General features: G+C 40.5%; 1 protein-coding gene across 3 annotated transcripts in view; it reads right to left on the reverse strand.

The window, feature by feature from the left end:
* nlrc5 (NLR family, CARD domain containing 5) overlaps positions 1-20615 on the reverse strand; it is a 66419-nt gene that overhangs the window by 27414 nt on the left and 18390 nt on the right. The window contains exons 9-22 of one of the 3 annotated variants that reach the window (XM_034177111.1): positions 19663-19665; positions 17522-17924; positions 17123-17276; positions 12572-12702; positions 10425-10644; positions 10078-10319; positions 8219-8302; positions 7923-8006; positions 5961-6044; positions 5763-5852; positions 5085-5135; positions 4925-4954; positions 3386-3469; positions 1079-1162 (exon numbers count right to left, since the gene is read on the reverse strand). In XM_034177111.1, the coding sequence (XP_034033002.1) occupies positions 1079-1162; positions 3386-3469; positions 4925-4954; positions 5085-5135; positions 5763-5852; positions 5961-6044; positions 7923-8006; positions 8219-8302; positions 10078-10319; positions 10425-10644; positions 12572-12702; positions 17123-17276; positions 17522-17924; positions 19663-19665 (1744 nt within the window). The remainder of the gene's footprint in view (positions 1-1078; positions 1163-3385; positions 3470-4924; positions 4955-5084; positions 5136-5762; positions 5853-5960; positions 6045-7922; positions 8007-8218; positions 8303-10077; positions 10320-10424; positions 10645-12571; positions 12703-17122; positions 17277-17521; positions 17925-19662; positions 19666-20615) is intronic. The other 2 variants (XM_034177114.1, XM_034177112.1) reach the window with 2 other exon arrangements.

The raw sequence follows: 20615 nt of genomic DNA on the forward strand, positions 1-20615 counted from the left end.
AAATCAAGACCAGGGCATGAGAAGGGGAAAAAAGAAAGAGGGAAAACCCAAATCAAACCCCAGATCAGGCCAAAATCGTGACAGTAACACTGAACATATTACCAATATGACTAAATTCAATCAATTTCAATCAATTTTTTTATATATAGCGCCAAATCACAACAAACAGTTGCCCCAAGGTGCTTTATATTGTAAATACACAAGTTGGATGAGTTTATTTCTACAGATGTGATATCATAATCCAGTATTTTATTGCAGTTATATACACTGAAAAAATACATTAGATTAATTTAATTTTGTTTGTTTATCTACGTGCATATTTTGAGGGCACAGTACAATGAAAAAAAGAGTACACCTAAATAAACTGCTTCAGGTGGTCACACTCAAATGTTCAATGTTTGTCCAAATTCAGTTAGTAAATTGCTATAAAAATGAGTTGTTAATCTGGACTGACCTAACTGATTTGAAGCAGTTTATTGCATTGCATCTATTGCACAGTTTTTTTTAAATTAGTTTAGATTAGACAGAACTTTATTGATCTCTTGGGAAGACTTCGTCAGGGAAATTGAGGTTCCAGCAGCATTGTATAGCAGCACACAGGGTAAGAAGCACACAGAGCATCAAAAGGGAAAGTAAAAAGAAAAACAGTTTGCAAATATAAATACACAATATAAATACCAGACATACTGATCAATACTGGTTTACTGGCTACTACTATTCCTCTCATTCCATCCTCTGTCTTCCTGTTACTCCTCCTCCCTCTGAGTGAGGAGTTGTACAGTCTGATGGCCTGAGGGACAATGTTGGTTGGGTAGTTGTTTTTAGTCACTGAGCTCATGTCAGAAAACATGGTGGAATGGTGTGGATTTAAATTATTATTCATCTGCTGCCTTTTCACTTTTAACTGATTTTAATGATGTTATTCTGAAGAAAAAAAAAATCTTGATCTGGTCCTGGATTTACTTTTCTAGAAATAATTTTCAGGGCATAAATTGTTTGAAGAGTTAAAAGTGATCTGTTCAATTAAGTCATCTGGTTTGTAAGGAGGATCAGACAAGGTGAAACATTTAAGTCTTACATGATCTTTCTGAAGATTCTGGTCTGAGGCAAAAACTGAGTCAGAGTCTTCAGACTTTGCACGTCCCACTCGCCACCGGATAAACTAAAATGAACACAGATGGCAGGTTACTGGGATTTTGACACATTGCAATCACACAATGCTTTCCACACAGAGGTCAGGTCAGGCCTGGGAGCGTGCACAGATACCATGTGTCCTCACATCCACCACACTATGGAACAACCGGTCCATCCCCACCTCTTGACAGTAACCATCTATTTGTCTCAGCCAGGTGAAGTGTGGTTCAGTCCTTGATGTTCTCCAGCCACTCAGGCAGCCTCTAAGTAACCACTTGTTTGACACAAGGTCAGACCAGTGGTACTCAAGGATCCTCAGAAGAGAACTAGTAGCAAAGAAATCTAGGTCACTGGTTAGCAACCATGTTTTTCGACCTTACAGGCAGGACCAGGGGCCTCATGTACAAAGATTTGCGTGGATTTCCTACTAAAACATGTTGTACGCCAAAACCCAGAAACTGGTGTAAACACAAAAATATTCAGATGTATGAAAGTGTGCGCAGGCATAGATCCTCGCACATTCCGTTTGTACATGATGACTGGAAATTACGTGGAGATACACAGGGACTGTTTATTCAGTATGCTGTTAAACGGATTAATCATGAAACTGGAAAAATGTTTGTGGAAGCTACAGATAGTGAGTGTGAGCCAGACAGCTGTGAGTTTAAAAAGGTGAGGCGTGCCTCCACTGACTGTGTGACATCACAACTTACACATGGGTTTATTGACGAATAGTGAACACAGGAGCTCTGCAGCTCTCACCATCAAGCACAAAAAATAAAAGACAATAATAATAATAATAACAAAACATATTTGAAATTGCACATGTCCGAATGTGGCTGCGCTGGTTTATGTTCAGATCAATTACACAAACAAACTATTTACACAGCAAGCAGCCAGCCATTGTGCAATGTGCCAAACACCAACCAGCCTGATGTGCATTTGTGCATCACATATGACGTGAACATGTGTGCAGTCAATAGCACCAATCACATCTCACTGGAAATGACACTTTAATGTTGGAATGTGATGTACCTGGATGACATTTGGATGATTCTGTTCCACACAGCTGGCATGGATCGGCTCAAGATTGACTGGCACACTCCTGACTGATCGGCCAGCTCACGCTGGAATGACCCTGTTTCCAGGAAGCGCAGCATGGTCAGTACCTGTGTGGACACAGACACCCGCCTGGCTCCTCGCCATATTGCGCTCTGGGACGGCCGCAGTTCTGCATGCAACTCCAGTAACAGTGGCCTTGGTCAACAAAATCGGTTTATGAGCCAATTATTGTCATTTGCATGTAAACCCTCACATTCCCTGAATACACGCTCACGTCAGATTGCACCATTTGAAGGTCCTCTGATGCTAACGCAGCCACTGTTATAGTGCCATTTCACACATAACTTTGTGCATGCCTTTATATCCATCCATATAATTGCAAACACATGGGTGTGTTAATTGCACATCACTCTGATGACTTCTTGTTTTCACACTATTAACAGTTTCCCAGCATCACCTCTACATGTCGGCAGTGGAACAATAGCTGTAGAAATGTGCATACGCCAGCAAGGATTTTTGTGTGACGCACTGCACATTTCAACGGTCATTTCACTTTTGATACATCTGAACGTTGGCGTGGAGACGGACGTACGCCACGTTTTGTGCATAAGCACGTTTTGTACATGAGGCCCCTGGACCCTAAAAACTGGGACCTTTGTTCTCCTGCAAAGATATCGGCATCAACATCTCTGTCCAGTTTTTTTTTTTTTTCTCTTCACAACACATTTTTTGACAGATGGGACTTAAACGCCAGAAAAATTCCTTTTGGCTTCTGCTTGGATAACGATGAAAGAGGAAGAAAGGTCGCAGTCACTTGACCTTGGCTGCGTTCTGGCGGTTTATGGCCAGTGTCCGGTGGGCTTCATGTTACGCTCATGACAGCATCCTGCTGTTTTGTTGCCATTCATTTTCCTCAAGAATACTCATGACTAAGTAAGATGCTGTCACAAAAGTGCCAAGACATCAATGGGGCGCATTAATGCATCATCACCATGTCACATGACGCATTAAGACAGCAGAAAGGTTTTGAACGTTTAAAAAAATGTTGCAGCGCGTCACAGATCCTCCTGACCAATGACAAAGCATCATGACGTATCACAAGGTGATTCCCAATATCAGCAAGCCCTCACCAAGTGTTAAAGCGGTCTACAGTCACCGTGAAGGTGGAAACTGGCCTAAAGTTACTTACTCCAGCACAGACAGGACAGGACAGCATGCCAGCGACTCTGTAAGTCCTTGTGTTGCCGTTTTGTTCCATGATTGGTTCAACAAGCTCGAGAGATAAGAAACACTGAGATAAAAACTCACTGACAATGTAGAAATAATGCACAAGATCACTTTGCACCAATTTAACCAAATTCTAATTTATCAGTACATCCGATAAACTGAGGGTTTGTTTTTTTTTTGACAATTTTACAACCTTTGGCATCATCAAGACAGGAATATTTCAGATTAATTCTAGCTATTTGAAACAGTTAAGGTATATGCACCATTGTAACAATGTAACAAATCTGTCTTCAAAAGATAAATGTGACACAGCACGTAACATAGGCATGTCCACTGCATAATACAGGAAGTAAACGATGTGGTAGACAAATGAGTGTGTTCCCTCCAGTTTGTGAACACAATAACTCTACAACAATAAATGCTGTCATCTTGTGATTGTCAAAATTATAAAGGCACATAATGAGGATAAATTGAATCATATTTGTCTTGCTTTAATGCATCAGATCAATATACAAGAGCAATGCAAGGTGTAGCATATGCCCCCAGTTGTATGTTAATTCAGTGTACAGCTTTATAGTTGTAGATAATGATGTCTGGAAATGGTTTCTATAGCAAAAGAATTGTGTTTTAAAGATGGTACGTATATGGTCTATTTGTATAGTGAAAGACTGCTGCTTTGCAATTGGTGTGTGGTGCACTGACCACCATACATCCTGTACTTCCCCAAATAGAAAAAAACAAGAAATGGCTTTAATCAGATGAGATGTTCTTTAATTATTGTGCAGAAACAAAAACCAAGATGGCACTCGTAGTAGTCATACTGGATGACGGATGGCCCCCATTTTTGAAAGGCACCTTCATCTAATCTCCTTCAATATACCACCAAGAAATAGTTTCAATCAGAGGAGGTGTTCTTCAGTTGTTGCACAGAATCAAAAATCAAGATGGCATCTGTGGTAGCCATACTGGAAAATGGACAACCCCCATTTTCAGAAGGAACCTTCATCTAGCCTTCCCTCAACACACCACCAAGAAATAGTTTCCATCAGATGTGTTGTTCTTGATTTATTGTCTGTAAACAAAAATCAAGATGGCATCTGTAGTGGCCATACTGGGTCACAGAAGAAGTTCTTTAGTTACTATATTTAGTGATTGTGCAGAAACAAAAGGTGCTCAGACAGAGTAGAAACATAATGCCCCTGAGCTTCCTGGATCTGGGGCACAAAAAACAAGACTGTTCTTCCTTAACTAATATAGTGTATAAGTGTCTGTGATGTGGACATGTTGGGGCTTGCTGCAAGGAAATAATCTCATCATCACATGCATGATGGAAATTAGGAGTAGGTCCTGCTTTTATCGACATATGTTTAGCTGAAGTTACATGTGGCTAAAAGCTTGTGTGTCAGTGTTTTTGCATTTGCAAAGCCACTGCTGCTTGTATTGATCCACAAGAGTTCAGAGTGACATAACAGTTAAATAACAAAAATGTGCCATTTCTTACCTGATAGTTGGTTCAGATGTACTTTCAAGGCTGGAGGAGTGTTTGGAAATATTCAACATCACAAGTGAAACAGAATTACAGTTTGTGTAGCATTTGATTACTGATCCTGCAGGTTTATCATGAGAGAAAATATGCACTGTTAACTCATCCCAACACTCACCTTTTGGTTCCACAGTTTTGCGAGAAAGTTACTGTCACATCTTCCAAACCACTGCAGAAGAATGTTTGACATAATTAAATGCTTTGTGGTGTATAATGTTTTTGTGTTTTTTGTGCAACTACGAAAATCTGCTCCCGTGAAACACAAGTACACTGAGAGCACAATATCCCCCGCTGGCAAATGCTGCTTTGGTACAAGTGCTTGCTACATTCTGATAACATTTCAAGGAGTTGATTTCAGAATGCAGGCACCAACTCCTGAAACTGGCAGTGTCTAGGTTTGTTAATCAAGGGACATAACTCTGCCAAAATGTGTCAAGCTTGTGCAATATTACAATATGCATATTGTCAACCTATAACAAGGATGTGTACCAAGTTACATGAAATTCCATCTAAAAGTGTGAGAGGAGTCGATTTCAGAATGCAAGTACCCAACCATCAAACTAATAGAGTCTAGCTTTGTTAATCAAGGTCCAAAATACTGGCAAAATCAGCCCAACTGGAATGATATTAAAATATGTGTGTTCCCAAACTATAACAAGGACTTGTACCCAGTTTCCCAAAATTCCTACTAAACGTCAGGCTCTAATATGCAGTATAGTGTTTCAAAAATCATACAAACATGATATGACGTAGTTTAGGAGATAAGGTGCATGTTTATGTGTATGTGTATTCCTACTTGACATGAACATGTTGTATGTTCAAACATGATGTCATCATCTGTATAAGATAGCCAACGCCTCTCAGTGAGCCGTTGTTTCTGCCCAAACTGCAAAAAATACAATCATAACTTTTACACTGGAACGTATGCATGATCTTAACCATTAAAACAGGCAACATGTCAGATATTGTGGCTATTTCAAAATAAAAGATTTACCTTGCAGAAACCAGTTGTTGTAGTTTGGGAAATAAATCAGCTATAAATCTGATCCCACTGTCCTTCAGGTTGTTGTCACTCAGACTGTAACACGAAAACATAAAGATAATAATAGAGAGGTAACAAATGTTTGACCTACAAACAAATGTGGAAGTTTCCTTCCACATTTTATCATCCAAATATGTCAATAAAAAGTATTCAAATTCCACCAACGGTGGAATTTAGCTTGTAAAGCGGATTTACTGATGAAATGGTAACTGGACCACAGTTATATAGCGCTTTTCCATCTGCATCAGATGCTCAAAGCACTTTATAATAATGCCTCACATTCACCCCGATGTCAGGGTGCTGCCATACAAGGTGCCCACTACACACCAGGAGCAACTCGGGGATTAAGGATCTTGCCCAAGGGCCCTTAGTGATTTTCCGGTCATGCTGGGATTGGAACCAAGGATCCTCTGGTCTCAAACCCAACGCTTAATCACTAGACCATCACCTCACCATGATGAAGCCACAGAGCATCTCCTGGTGTTTACAATAGTCACACAAAGTACTTGAAGAAATGTTTAACTATATAAAAATATGCACTTATCACATCATCAATATAGAAATATGAATATCAGAAATCATCATCAATATAAAATATATGCACCATCACACAGTGACACACATATTTTGTCTAATATTTTTGGTTGTGACAGTTTTGTTGTTGCTGTTGTGGTAGTGGTGGTTACTGCTGTCATTGTTTTGGTGGTGTTTGTTGTTATGGTTCTCATTGCGGTTAATGATGATGTTATTGTTGTTAATTATTCTTATTGTTGTTGTTGTGGAGGTGGTGGTTGTTGCTGTTGTGGTTTTGGTTGTGGTGGTGTTTGTTGTTATGGTTCTCGTTGTGGTTAATGATGATATTATTGTTGTTAATTATTCTTATTGTTGTTGCTGTGGAGGTGGTGGTTGTTGCTGTTGTGGTTTTGGTTGTGGTGGTGTTTGTTGTTATGGTTCTTGTTGTAGTAAATGATGTTATTCTTATTGTTATTGTTGTTGTGGTGGTGGTGTTTGTTGTGGTTATCGTTGTTGTTAATGATGTTATTCTTTTTGTTGTTGTTGTGGGGGTGGTGGTGTTTGCTGGTATTGTTGTTGTGGTTTTGGTGGTGTTTGTTCTTATGGTTCTCGTTGTTGTTAATGATGTTATTCTTTTTGTTGTTGTTGTGGGGGTGGTGGTGTTTGCTGGTATTGTTGTTGTGGTTTTGGTGGTGTTTGTTCTTATGGTTCTCGTTGTTGTTAATGATGTTATTCTTTTTGTTGTTGTTGTGGGGTTGGTGGTGTTTGCTGGTATTGTTGTTGTGGTTTTGGTGGTGTTTGTTCTTATGGTTCTCGTTGTTATTAATGATGTTATTCTTTTTGTTGTTGTTGTGGGGGTGGTGGTGTTTGCTGGTATTGTTGTTGTGGTTTTGGTGGTGTTTGTTCTTATGGTTCTCGTTGTTGTTATTGTTGCTGCTGTTGGTGTGGTGATGGTGGATACTGCTGTTGTTGTGGTGTTTGTTGTTATTTCTTGTTAATGATGTTGTTATTATTATTATTCTTGTTATTCTTGTTGTTGTGGTGGTTTTGGTTGTGGTGGTGCTTGTTGTTATGGTTCTCTTTATTGTTAATGATGTTGTTATTGTTATTGTTATTGTTGTTGCTGTTGTTGTGGTGTTTGTTTTATGTTTGTTGTTATTCTTCTTATTATTTTTGTTATTCTTGTTGTTGTGGTGGTGGTGGTGGTTGTTGCTGTTGTGGTTTTGGTTGTGGTGGTGTTTGTTGTTAATGATGTTATATTATATATTCTTATTGTTGTTGTTATAAATATGATTAACACAGTTCCGTGCATAAATACTTGAACATGGACCTTTTTTATTGTAAACACACTCCATTAATGTGGTAAAATAATACTGTAGAACAGAAATGAAGCTGATATACTTGATTTCGCTGATGTGTGGACATTTCTGGAGTGCTGAAGACAAGCTGGCGGCTCCTTTTTCCGTCAGACTGGCACAGGACAGTCTGTGGAAATAAAGACAAAATCAGTCATTTGTTGTTGTGGGTGCGTCAAACAGAGGTTATTATTTATTTACGTTATTTATTTCAATGAACAATTACAATTAAATAATATGTTAATCTGCATAATGTGATACAAAATAACACAGAAGGTCAAGTCATCCTCAGATGACACTGTGTATGTAAATGTAGACAAAATACAGCAACTAAAAACTTACTCCAGTTTTCTCAGGTTTGCAAATTCAGGCAAAATGGAAGATAACTGCTCAGCAAAGTGGTCATCATACTTGCGGCTGCGAAAACTGAAGAAACAGACAGTGCAAAACAATATTTTTGTGTACATTATATAGAGTACAGGGTGAATATACACATAAACACAACTACCTCAGATTTTATGGTGTACAGTCTAAAATGCATAACGCAAGTACATTTGGAGGGTAACTTCACTTTGCTCTTCATACAGTGCACAAGTCCAAAGTGAGACACAGAGTGAAAGGTGGATGGATGTATTCACATAATCCTGGATGTGTTGTGGGAGTAACGTGAGTGACATGAATCAGATTGTCTTCTTTCAGGCTCTTCAACAGCCTTTGAGGTGTGAAAGTAAGGTGAAGTTTTGTATGGATTCACAAACTTAATCTGGAGGCTGAACTCATCCTTGCTCTGTACCTGTACTGGTCGTAACAATGGAACTTGTAAACATGGCAAAGACAAACCTATTCCCCAAAAAAATGTTAAAGTGTTTCTTGGTTGCACTGAAACTATGTATGTTTGCACTGTAGCATCTTTCTCTGACTCACTGCAAAGACTGTCATCAAATGAGATTATGATAGTGTATAGTATGTGCAGGGGTGCTGGCCAAATGGTTAGTGTGCTTAGTTTCAGTGCAGAAGGTTCCCGGATCAAACCCCACCCCTGTCGGTTTCTCCATGTAATGTGAAGTTGCATCAGGAAGGGCATCCGGTGTAAAACAACATGCAAATCCATATCAGATCTGCCGTGTGACCGCGAGTGAAAACAAGGGAGGAGCCAAAGAGGCTTACTATAGTACAGCACAGAGGTCTTCAACTCATTCCAGAAAGGGCAGAGAGGGTGCAGGTTTTCTAATTATATAGACTGAATCCATCTGCTCAAAGTGATGTTAATGAGTGAATTCACCTGGTGAAGTGGGTGGTTGCAAAGAAAACCTGCACCCTCTCTGCACCCTTTCTGGAATGAGTTGAAGACCCCTGGGATAGCATGTGAAAAGAGGATGCAAATCCCTGGTGTAGAGTTGGTACCCTGATACAGGGGAATGCATGCATGTGTGTGAGAGAGAGAGAGATTTTGAGTCAGACTGATATATTGGTTGGCCGATAATATCTGTGATATGAGCCTAACATATCGGTATCAGCATTATTTTTGCTGATATGAAAACTTTTTTTTACTGAACAAACAATACAAAAGAACACTTTGGCTGTTGGAAAAGGTGTCAGTACATAGTTTATCCAGCAGAGGGTTGACAGTTCTGTCAAGTAGTGAGCCTTTTACAGTGACAACAGAAAGTGGTCACTTTGCCACCAGCTAGGCGGGGCCAAAACAGATGAGATGTCTAGCTTATGCAAATACTGAGCGATACGACGTGGCGACTGCCAATCTGAGTGAAGGCAATGTGACGTACAACTATTTGTAGTTGTTTGTAATAAAGCTGATTTACACGGTAAACCATCAAGCCTCTCTTTGCCATAAAGGTCTGTTAATGAAATGTTAGGAATAATTGTGATTTTTTTTATTATTTTTTTATGTAGATATCAGCAGCATTAATTTTTGTTACACCCTTAATAATCGGTATCAGCCTCCAAAATTCTATTTCAGTCAGGCTCTAGTGTGAACAGGTGAATGTAAGGCTTTGAGCCTCTGTGTCAGAAAGTAAAGTCCTACATAAATACAGTCAGTTTAACAACAAAAGCACTGCAACGCTGCCAGCTAATGCAAACCTTCAGTAGGAAAACAAATCTTTCATGAATTGTTCTCAAACTCAAAAGTTCATAAATCAGACAGTTGCATGTTTACTGCATGTGTTTGTATCTATTCCTACCTGAGACGGTGAATATACTGACAACGGGGAAGGAACGTTAAGCATTCCAGCTCCATTGAACACGCTCGAAAGTTCAAACCGATGCCTTTATCACCTACTGAGTTGACTACAAAAGCCAGAGCTTCAACATCATTTGGTAACAGCTGGATGTTGCGAAGCTCCACATTCGGTCTTGTACCAACCACTTCTTTGGCTATTTGGTCATCCTGGCTCTCCTGGACGCAGTGGCAAAGCTCCAGTAGCTGGGTGGATTCATCAAATAATGGACACATAAACAGAGAGAGACAGACACTTTTAGAAAAACAGTAAGTCCATTGTCCAACAAGACTCACTGCAGATGGTTCTACCTTTGGTCCAGTCAGGGTGTTGGAGACAGACAGTTTTTTTAGTAATTTCAGAATGAGAGCTTGTCGTTTCTGGACCCATGTTTGGCGCCCGGTTCCTACTAACTGCACCAGGACTGCTGTGCAGCCCGAAGACGCCAGACCGCAAACGTACCGGTACAGAGAGTCAGTGAAGACGGTTCTCTGGTCTGACCGGGTCATCCAACGTGTTCTCAGACTGAATCTGAAAACGTAACGAGGAAGGAGAAGGAGCAAATTTATAGTTTTAACAAGATTATGCTGAAGACACAAAAACCAAAGGTATTTATGTCAGTCACACACACACACACACACACACACAAAGTTCAACTAGCGTGCCAAGGGCCCTGTGGGTTACCGGCTCAATTAAAGTCCAAAGCAAAATGGCCATTTTTGGCAGAAAAATGGCCACCATTTCGAAATTAACAAATCTACTCAAATAATTTTGGGAGGGGAACAATATCAATGATCAATATTGTGCCCTTGTTAAATTAAAAGAAAAGTTATCAGACAGTTTTTGAGAAAATGGAGTCTAAATACCCAAAATGGCTGTTTTTGGCATAAAAATGGCCGCCATTTCCAAACAAATGAATCTACGAATATGATTTTAGATGGGAACAATGTCAATGACCCATCTTATGCCCTTGCCAAATTAGAAGAAGTTAGACAGTTTTTGAGAGAAACAGATGATGACGCCAACACCAACAACTACGATGGATGCCGCATCACGACATAGGTTTAGCGGCTTATCGGCCGGTAACCCACAAAAAACAAGCTAACAGCACAATGGGAAATACACTTTTCGGCCTTGTTTCATAGTTTTAGGAGAAAATCCACCACACAGTGTTTTGGGGAGTCATGCAAAATGTGTATGTATGACGATAATCTAATCATTATGTAAGTGCATGAAAGCCTCTGCATGCTGCAGGTCAGGCATGTGAAAAATCTAATGGTGCGTTTACACATAAGCAAGACGTGTTACAAATGTTATTTTTCTGTCATTCGTGACACATTCCTGACATTCTTAACGTGACTTAATGCATCTGAATAGGTTTCTTAATAGTGCGTGTTGGTGCGTGATATTCTTGATATTCGTGGAGCATGTTTTTGCCTGTCCAAAAATCTTCCATGAATATCACACACCACCCTCATTTCGTCTCACGTCGTGGAGGTCGCAACTGAGCGTGTTGATCCGTCTTGATGAGTAGTGATCCTTAATAGAACGTGACAACGTTCGTAGTGGTTCCTGTGATGGTTCTTGGAGCCCAAACTGTCACGCGTTATTATGAAGTGACACGGAAACTGTCAAGTTTTGACACGACTTGTAACGCGGCGTCACATTTCACTGCGCGCCACGACAAATCACTGTTTTCTGTCACGTGCGCACAATTAAACCCGGCTCCACAGCGTTCAGTTTGATGCAGTTTGATGCAGTACAGTGACGCGAAGTCAGCCAAGTGTCGTTCCACAGTTCCTGCTGAAGCTCCTCCTGCTGTTGTAACCAATGAGCGGGAGAACGAGTCTGAGCCAGAGGAGCGAGAGGAGACTCACGTGCAGCCAGACATCTCTGTACCTCCTCCAGTCCGGCGGAGGAAGAAGCGTGCGCACAATTAAACCCTGCTGCACCGCATTCAGTTTGATTGCTGCACGCTGCACTAAGCACACAATAACAAAGTTCTGCTGTGGATTAATATGGATTTTGAGGAGCAAACTGGAGCGAATTGTTCAACAACTGACGGATGGATGAATATGGGCGTGTATGTGGAGACATTTCGCCTCATTCACAACGTGACAGAACTTAATGACGCGGAACATTATTCTTGACCGTGCGTAATGGTTCCTGATAATTCTCCAGCAACACGTGCCATTAATCATAACACGTGGTAACAGGTTGCAGCAGTTCCTGAGGACACCTGACGCCTCTGCCCCGAATAATCACATTCGTGATCAGCGGCCAAGAATATGTACTTCGTGGCATTCGTGACTTGTTGTCGCTATGTGTAAATGCAGCATAAGGTCTGTGCAAATGTTCCTATTCAGGGTTCTGCAAATTCATGTGTGACTCTCCTAGGCAGCAGTGTGCACATTCATATGGAAATGCACAGATGTGATTTTAGTGTCCGACAGCTTACTTGTTCTTTAGCTGAGTGTCAGGAACATCATCGCTTGTCATGAGTCTGAGTGCGGCCAAAAACTCCTGGAGGGTCAGATGAATGAAGCAGTAGGCACTGACAAGCATCCCGTCCTCACGTCTGACTTCCACCTGATGGACAGCAGTGAGAGATTTTGCTTGACTGCTTGGCAGACAGTCATACAGGATAGAGAGAGAAAGAGGAAGAGGGAGGGCATAATTCTCAACCTGGCACAAAGCGGTGCATGGCGCAGGGCTAGTGCCACTGCAAGTTTTCACATGACGCAATTGTCAGGGGCAGTGGCCAAGTGGTCAGTGTGCTTGGTTTCAAACCCCACCACTGCCATATTTCTCCATGTAATATGGAGTTGCGTCAGGAAGGGCATGCGGATTTGCTGTGGTGACCCTGAGTGAAAACAAGGGAGCAGTCGAAGGGACTTATTTTTAAGTCCCTTTCACACTGGCGCAAACGTAGAGCTGCGTATTGTGACGTACCGTCTACATCAAGTTGAGCAGCTCTACGCCCACTTTTAGCAGCTCTATGCTGAGTTTTTGCTCCCTATGCAGTAGTATGTTGAGGGCTACATGCTTAGGAAGGAAGAAATTAAATATGTTAAATTTTTTGGGACGTAGAGCACTGGACACAGAAAATACGCAGTTTTAAGCAGGTCTGCACAACACGGCGTTACTGCATGCAAGTCTGTGCAACACCGCGCTCCTGTACACATCCAAAAACTGAGCGCATGCATCCAGAGTGAATCAGCTGGAGAACAGGATCACACAGCCGCAGCGCCTCTAACTGATGGTCGTGTGTGTGCTCAGAACAGCTGATCTAACTGATGGATGTGTGTGCTCAGAACAGGGAATCAAACCTCAATTCATAAATCCAGAAACAAAACAGAAACAGCAGGTCAGTGGCTCTCTCTCTCTCTCTCTCTCTCTCTCTCTCTCTCTCTCTCTCTCTCTCTCTCTCTCTCTCTCTCTCTGTCTGTCTCTCTCTCTCTCAGGTCTGATCAAACCTGAATAAGCACTGTGACTCTTTAAAATAAAAGCACCGTCGTTGCATGTGGGTGCAATCATCAGACGACCTGATCAAACAGGTCTGATCAAATCAGCGGACCTGATCAGAGCAACCGGAGCTTTAAAAAGATTAAAGAGTCACAGCGCTTCATTCACGGCAGCCTTTACCATAGCCAGACTCAGCAGCATCTGTACACAATGAAAATGATCCACCAAGACAAAAATAAAAATAAGTAAATAAAATCATGTTAAATTAGTCTGTTTCTGATGTGCACCACACTGTACAGTAGAGAACAGAGCACACTAGCAGCTATGGCTACATACGTGACAGTATGCAACTGTAAAAATCTCATGATACAGTCCACTGTTTTCCAAGCACAACGATGTGTTCTGCACAGCCAGCAGGAGTGAACTGAAAAAGAGCTGAAATTGGTTTTAAATAGCAGGCAAGGGCTACACGTGACTGTGCACAAACATTAAAAAGCAAACACGCAGCTGCAAGGAAATCTACGAATGCAACGAACATGGAAAAAAGCTGAGTACAGGTGTACTTAAACAAAACACAACGCCGCAATACGCTGCTCTACGTTTGCACTAGTGTGAAAGGGGCTTTAGCTCATGTGGGTGTAAAAATGGTCAGAAATGTCATCCCAAACCCAAGTCTAAAGTCCAGCACTATATATCTTTAATTAAAGAGCACAACACTCAGACACACCTTACATAAGTGAGTTCACAACACCTGTGCATCCTGCCTGCACAGACATATCATCATGCATTATGAAGCAGCACACAAAAAACAGGTGAAACTGAAATACTTCAATATTTTACATGTACCAAACTGTGGCCTATGCATATTAACTGTGAGCTCTGCAACATTTTTTCATGTTCAGATGTTTGTTTTTGTGATTACATAAAACAAAATGCAATAACTTCAGGTAGAATGTTCAGCGTGAGGAGACTGTGGATCCTAAAGACAACTGTTGAATAAATCAATGGAAATTATTGATCTGCTATGATTTGAACCTTAATGTGACTTTGAAACCGTGATTCATGCCAAACACTGAGGGAGGTTTACCATTGTACCCCTTGTTTGACCCCACATTATGGCCACTGTAGGTGGAACAAAAATCTCTTGCTCCTTCACTATCTTACTCTCTTTCATGCATACACACACTAAAACATCTACTCATTTGGGTAACATATACATCCCCAATTCCAATTAAGTTGGGACGTTGTGTAAAATGTAAATAAAAACAGAATACAATGATTTGCAAATCCTCTTTAACCTATATTCAGTTGAATACACCACAAAGAAAAGATATTTGATGTTCAAACTGCTAAACTTTATTGTTTTTGTGCAAATATTTGCTCATTTTGAAATGGATGTCTGCAACACATTTCAAAAAAGCTGGGACAGTGGTATGTTTACCACTGTGTTACATCACCTTTCCTTCTAACAACACTCAATAAGCGTTTGGGAACTGAGGACACTAACTGTTGAAGCTTTGTAGGTGGAATTCTTTCCCATTCTTGCTTGATGTACGACTTCAGTTGTTCAACAGTCCGGGGTCTCCGTTGTCGTATTTTGCACTTCATAATGCGCCACACATTTTCAGTGGGCCACAGGTCTGGACTGCAGGCAGGCCAGTCTAGTACCCGCACTCTTTTACTATGAAGCCACGCTGTTGTAACATGTGCAGAATGTGGCTTGGCATTGTCTTGCTGAAATAAGCAGGGACGTCCCTGAAAAAGATGTTGCTTGGATGGCAGCATGTGTTGCTCCAAAACCTGGATGTACCTTTCAGCACTGATGGTGCCATCACAGATGTGTAAGTTGTCCATGCCATGGACACTAACACACCCCCATATCATCACAGATGCTGGCTTTTGAGCTTCGCGCTGGTAACAATCTGGATGGTCTTTTTCCTCTTTTGTCCAGAGGACATGACATCCATGATTTCCAAAAACGATTTGAAATGTGGACTCATCAGACCACAGCACACTTTTCCACTTTGCGTCTGTCCATTTCAAATGGGCTCGGACCCAGAGAAGGCGGCGGCATTTCTGGATGTTGTTGATGTATGGCTTTTGCTTTGCATGGTAGAGTTTTAACTTGCACTTGTAGATGTAGCGACGAACTGTGTTAACTGACAATGGTTTTCTGAAGTGCTCCTGAGCCAAGTTGTAAGATCCCTTACACACTGATGTTGGTTTTTAAAGCAGTGCTGCCTGAGGGATCGAAGGTCACGGGCATTCAATGCTGGTTTTCGGCCTTGCCGCTTATATGTAGAAAGTTCTCCAGATTCTCTGAATCTTCTGATTACATTATGGACTGTAGATGATGGAATCCCTAACTTCCTTGCAATTCAATGTTGAGAAACATTGTTCTTAAACTGTTGGACTATTTTTTCACACAGTTGTTCACAAAGTGGTGATCCTCACCCCATCTTTGCTTGTGAACGGCTGAGCCTTTTGGGGATGCTCCTTTTATACCCAATCATGACACTCACCTGTTTCCCATTAACCTGTTCACCTGTGGAATGTTCCAAACAGATGTCCTTTGAGCATTCATCAACTTTCCCAGTCTTTTGTTTCCACTTTCCCAGCTTTTTTGAAATGTGTTGCAGGCATCCATTTCAAAATGAGCAAATATTTACACAAAAACAAAAAAGTCTGTTACATTTAACATTAAATATCTTGTCCTTGTGGTATATTTAACTGAATATAGGTTGAAGAGCATTTGCAAATCATTGTATTCTGTTTTTACTTACATTTCACACAACATCCCAACTTCATTGGAATTGGGGTTGTATGTAATAAATCTGGCATGTAGCTTCTGTGATATGGGATTGCAGAATGATGGACCCCCCCTCCCCCACTCTATAGAAAAATGCTACACTTCACCTGACTGCTTCACCTCAGGGAGATTTAGTGTCTGCTGCATGCTGGTGCGCATTGACTGTTTCCGGCTAATTCATTAACTTGCCACAAATTCTTTCACTGACATCTACTTGTCAGTAACACAATACAGAGCATCTGCTGCACTTCAGGTCAAAGGGAATGACAGGAGCTACTCTGATTGGTTGGATTTATATCAAAGCACACCCAAAGTCCAGGGCATATTCAGTGACTTGGAAATGTCCATGTATTGATCCCCTGTCTTGTCTGAAGAAATCTGGCAATAAAACAGTTTTTACTTACAGGTATTATACAAAAGGGCCCGATTACTTATGCAACCCATCATCTTGGCTTTTATATTTTTAATTAATTAATAAATATCAAATTGTAGAGATTTGCTTTGAGTTTGAGGAAGATAATTTTAGGAATTTTTATACTGAGAAGCCTGATTTACCTTTTGTATTTGAAATGGCATAAACAAATAAGGGGCTAAATACTGTGTGTGTGTATATATATATATATATATATATATATATATATATATATATATATATATATATATATATTATATATATATATATATATATATATTTTTTTTTTTTTTTTTAATAGGGGATTTTGACCCAAAGCTCACCTGTGAGAAGAGACCTGTCCTGGTGGAGAACTCCAAAAGCTCCTGAGGAATATCTTCTTTCATGAAGAGAATCTTGTTCTTCTCGACACCTCTCCAGGCCAGCTGACTGAGCTCACACACTTCAGACCCATACTGACTGAGAGTAAACCCAATTCTGCAGAAAAACACATAAAATTCAGCAATTCCTTAACATCAGTTGCTGCACTTTGAGATGAAATGAAGTGAGACAGAGCTGTAATGTGCACATTTACAGTATATGCCCACAATATGATTTTTTTGTTTTGTTTTGTTTTTTTTACATTTGGACAGATAAGTTTCCAAATGTAAGTAAAAACACTTATAAGATTAAAAACAATTTTTTTTTTTTTTTTGCTGTTATGGCACCAAAAGTATCTCTACCTCTCTGGAGGTGTTGTGATCTTGGGCGTGTCACGGCGCAGAAAAACCTCCAAAAGAGTAAAGTAGACCTGGGTAAGTGTGGTGGGTATCTGAGGTAGACCGTGTGGTGATGCCTCTTCTCCTCTAAGATTTTCTGCACTTGTGTTGTCTTCAGTTCCTTCTCCTCCCTTTTCGTCACAGCTTTCGGCGTCTCCTCCTGCACTGTGGAGGTTTTGGATATTTTTCTTCGGGTTCCTTCCTCTGTCTCCAGATTGTGTTGTTGAGGCTTCTTGTCTCCCGTCCATCAGTAAATGTTCCATACATATACAGCAGATGTGGCAGAGGGCAGGAATGGTGGACATGGCAAGAAGATGTCGGTTGGAAAAAAGAAGATCCGCTGCTTGCGTCCCAACACCTTTGTCTGCTGAGCGACATAAGCAATTGAAATGCAAATTAGCAATTCTACAGAAATTGTTTATGCAAATAAAGATGTTTTTATTTACTTAACATTCATAGCTAGTGATTTTTCTTCCTCCTCCCACTGTTTTCCTCCCCACAGAGGCCATAACAAGTTCTCATACTAACACACTGCTGCTGGTGGCAGCGACGGTATGTGCAGAGAAGCAGGGCGTATTACATGTGGGTCATTCCACATCAATTCAACGAGGGCCTCACACACTTTGTCTCAGATTTTCTTTGAATTTTAATAAAATATTTCCAGACTATTCAGAACAACAAATCTGAAGTTTGAGGCCTGTAGGCCAAGTAGTTTCTGAGATATGGCCAATTTAGTGTGCTTGGGGTCTGCCATTTTTTAGGCAAAAATTATGGCCGTCAATTTTCGAGCCATGTTCAAGGTAGAATATCTCAGCAAATAATAGACTTAGAGGCCTGAAATTTTCTGTGGCAGTTGTCATGGACAGCCAGACTTGGACTATAGTCAAACAACAGACATTGACACTAAACTGTGATGTTTATGTATGCTCAAACTATGGAAAATATTACATTGACTATTGCGAGCATCCATGTTTGAGACACTGAAGCATACCATTACACTCAAAGAAGCCTTTCCATTTCTTGGCTCCTTAATACCAGCTATACTGGCTATGAAATATGTAAATTTGGCATATCTGTGGTAAACAGTTATTGTGGGAGAAACCTCTGAAATCTGAAAAAAAAATTTTGTGGTTGAATTTTATTAGAAGAAAAGGGAAACCTTGGGATTCCCCAAGGTTTGGGATTCCCCTGGCAGATCTATGTGCAAGCATTCTGGGGTGTGCCATGAATCATATGAATGCAGTGTGTGCACACAATTAAAATGAAATTGTCATTTCAGCACTAGAAATACATTTGCGAGTGCACAAATTCGCCATAATTGGATGCTTAAATTAACCAGGAAGGCGTTTCGTAAAGAAGGCCATATTTCTAACACATAAAGTAGATATCAATACCTCCAAAATGGAATCAGTTTGAAGAGTTTTATTTACTGCCCACATGAGCTTTTCTTCTAATAAAATTTGACCACAAAATGTTTTTTCAGATTTCACAGGTTTCTCCCACAATAACTGTTTACAACAGATATGCCAGATTTACTTATTTCATAGCCAGTATAGCTGGCATTAAGGAGCCAAGAAATGGAAAGGCTTCTTTGAGTGTAATGGTATGCTTCAGTGTCTCAAACATGAATGCTCGCAATAGTCAATTTAATATTTTCCATAGTTTGAGCATACATAAACTTCACAGTTTAGTGTCAATGTCTGTTTGACTATAGTCCAAGTCTGTGTGTCCATGACAACTGCCACAGAAAATTTCAGGCCTCTAAGTCTATTATTTGCTGAGATATTCTACCTTGAACATGGCTCCAGAAATGACGGCCATAATTTTTGCCTAAAAATGGCAGACCCCATGCACACTAAATTGGCCATATCTCAGAAACTACTTGGCCTATAGGCCTCAAACTTCAGATTTGTTGTTCTGAATAGTCTGGGAATATTTGATTAAAATTTAAAGAAAATCTGAGACAAAGTGTGTGAGGCCCCTCAAATATTTATTGAATTGACATGGAATGACCTATGTATCATCAACCCACTTATGTAATGTGCATCTGAGTGTTGCATTATTTAAATAAATACTTAGACCAGGTTTGGACTAAGCTGACCAACCTTCTCTGTTGTATCCCCAAGATGAAGGCTGGAAACACACATGTCGGAGGTGATGGTCTAGTGGTTAAGTGTTGGGCTTGAGACCAGAGGATCCTCAGTTCTAATCCCAACCTGACCGGAAAATCACTAAGGGCCCTTGGACAAGGTCCTTAATCCCCTAATTGCTCCCGGTGTGTAGTGGGCGTCTTGCATGGCAGCAGCCTGACATTGGGGTGAATGTGAGGCATTGATGTGTATAAAGCGTTTTGAGCGTCTGATGCAGATGGAAAAGCGCTATATAAATGCAGTCCATTTATATGCGTGTCATAGTTGCATTGCATATTGCTTTTCATTTAGGTATCCAACAAATTAAACCTTGCAAACTGCCAACATGAGAAAAGCATCACCAAAACATCCCAGACATGCATACTGCCCTCCAGAGAGTAGACCCAGCAACTATTTTTGTTCCCCAAGTGCTACAAACAGCACACAGCTAAAATAGACAGAAATTTGACATTATACCGGCAACGCTAAATAATTAACACCTTTTTACTGGACTTTCTATGACTGGGAAAGAAGACAGCCATAATTTTTAAAAAAACCTTTTCAGTGATTGATAAAAGTTTTTAAGAATGGATCCATGCACGCGTAACGCAGGTCATTTTCTGCAGTTTACACAGGTAGTTATGCAGGAAATGCTTTGCCTGATGGTCTTTGTAGTTTATGTAGCTTGTAGAGCAGAGGTCTTCAACTCATTCCAGAAAGGGCCAAGACGGTGCAGGTTTTCTTTGAAACCACTCAGTCCACCAGGTGATTTCACTCATTAACTGATTCCATCTGCTTAAAGTGATGTTAATCAGTTAAATCACCTGGTGGAGTCGGTGGTTTCAAAGAAAACCTGCACCCTCTCGGCTGTGTGCAGTGTTTTTTTTTTTTTTTTTTTGTGGATAGAGGTTGATTTCTTCAGTTTAGCA

This window comes from Thalassophryne amazonica, chromosome 8, assembly GCF_902500255.1.
Source record: "Thalassophryne amazonica chromosome 8, fThaAma1.1, whole genome shotgun sequence".
Lineage (NCBI taxonomy): Eukaryota > Metazoa > Chordata > Actinopteri > Batrachoidiformes > Batrachoididae > Thalassophryne > Thalassophryne amazonica.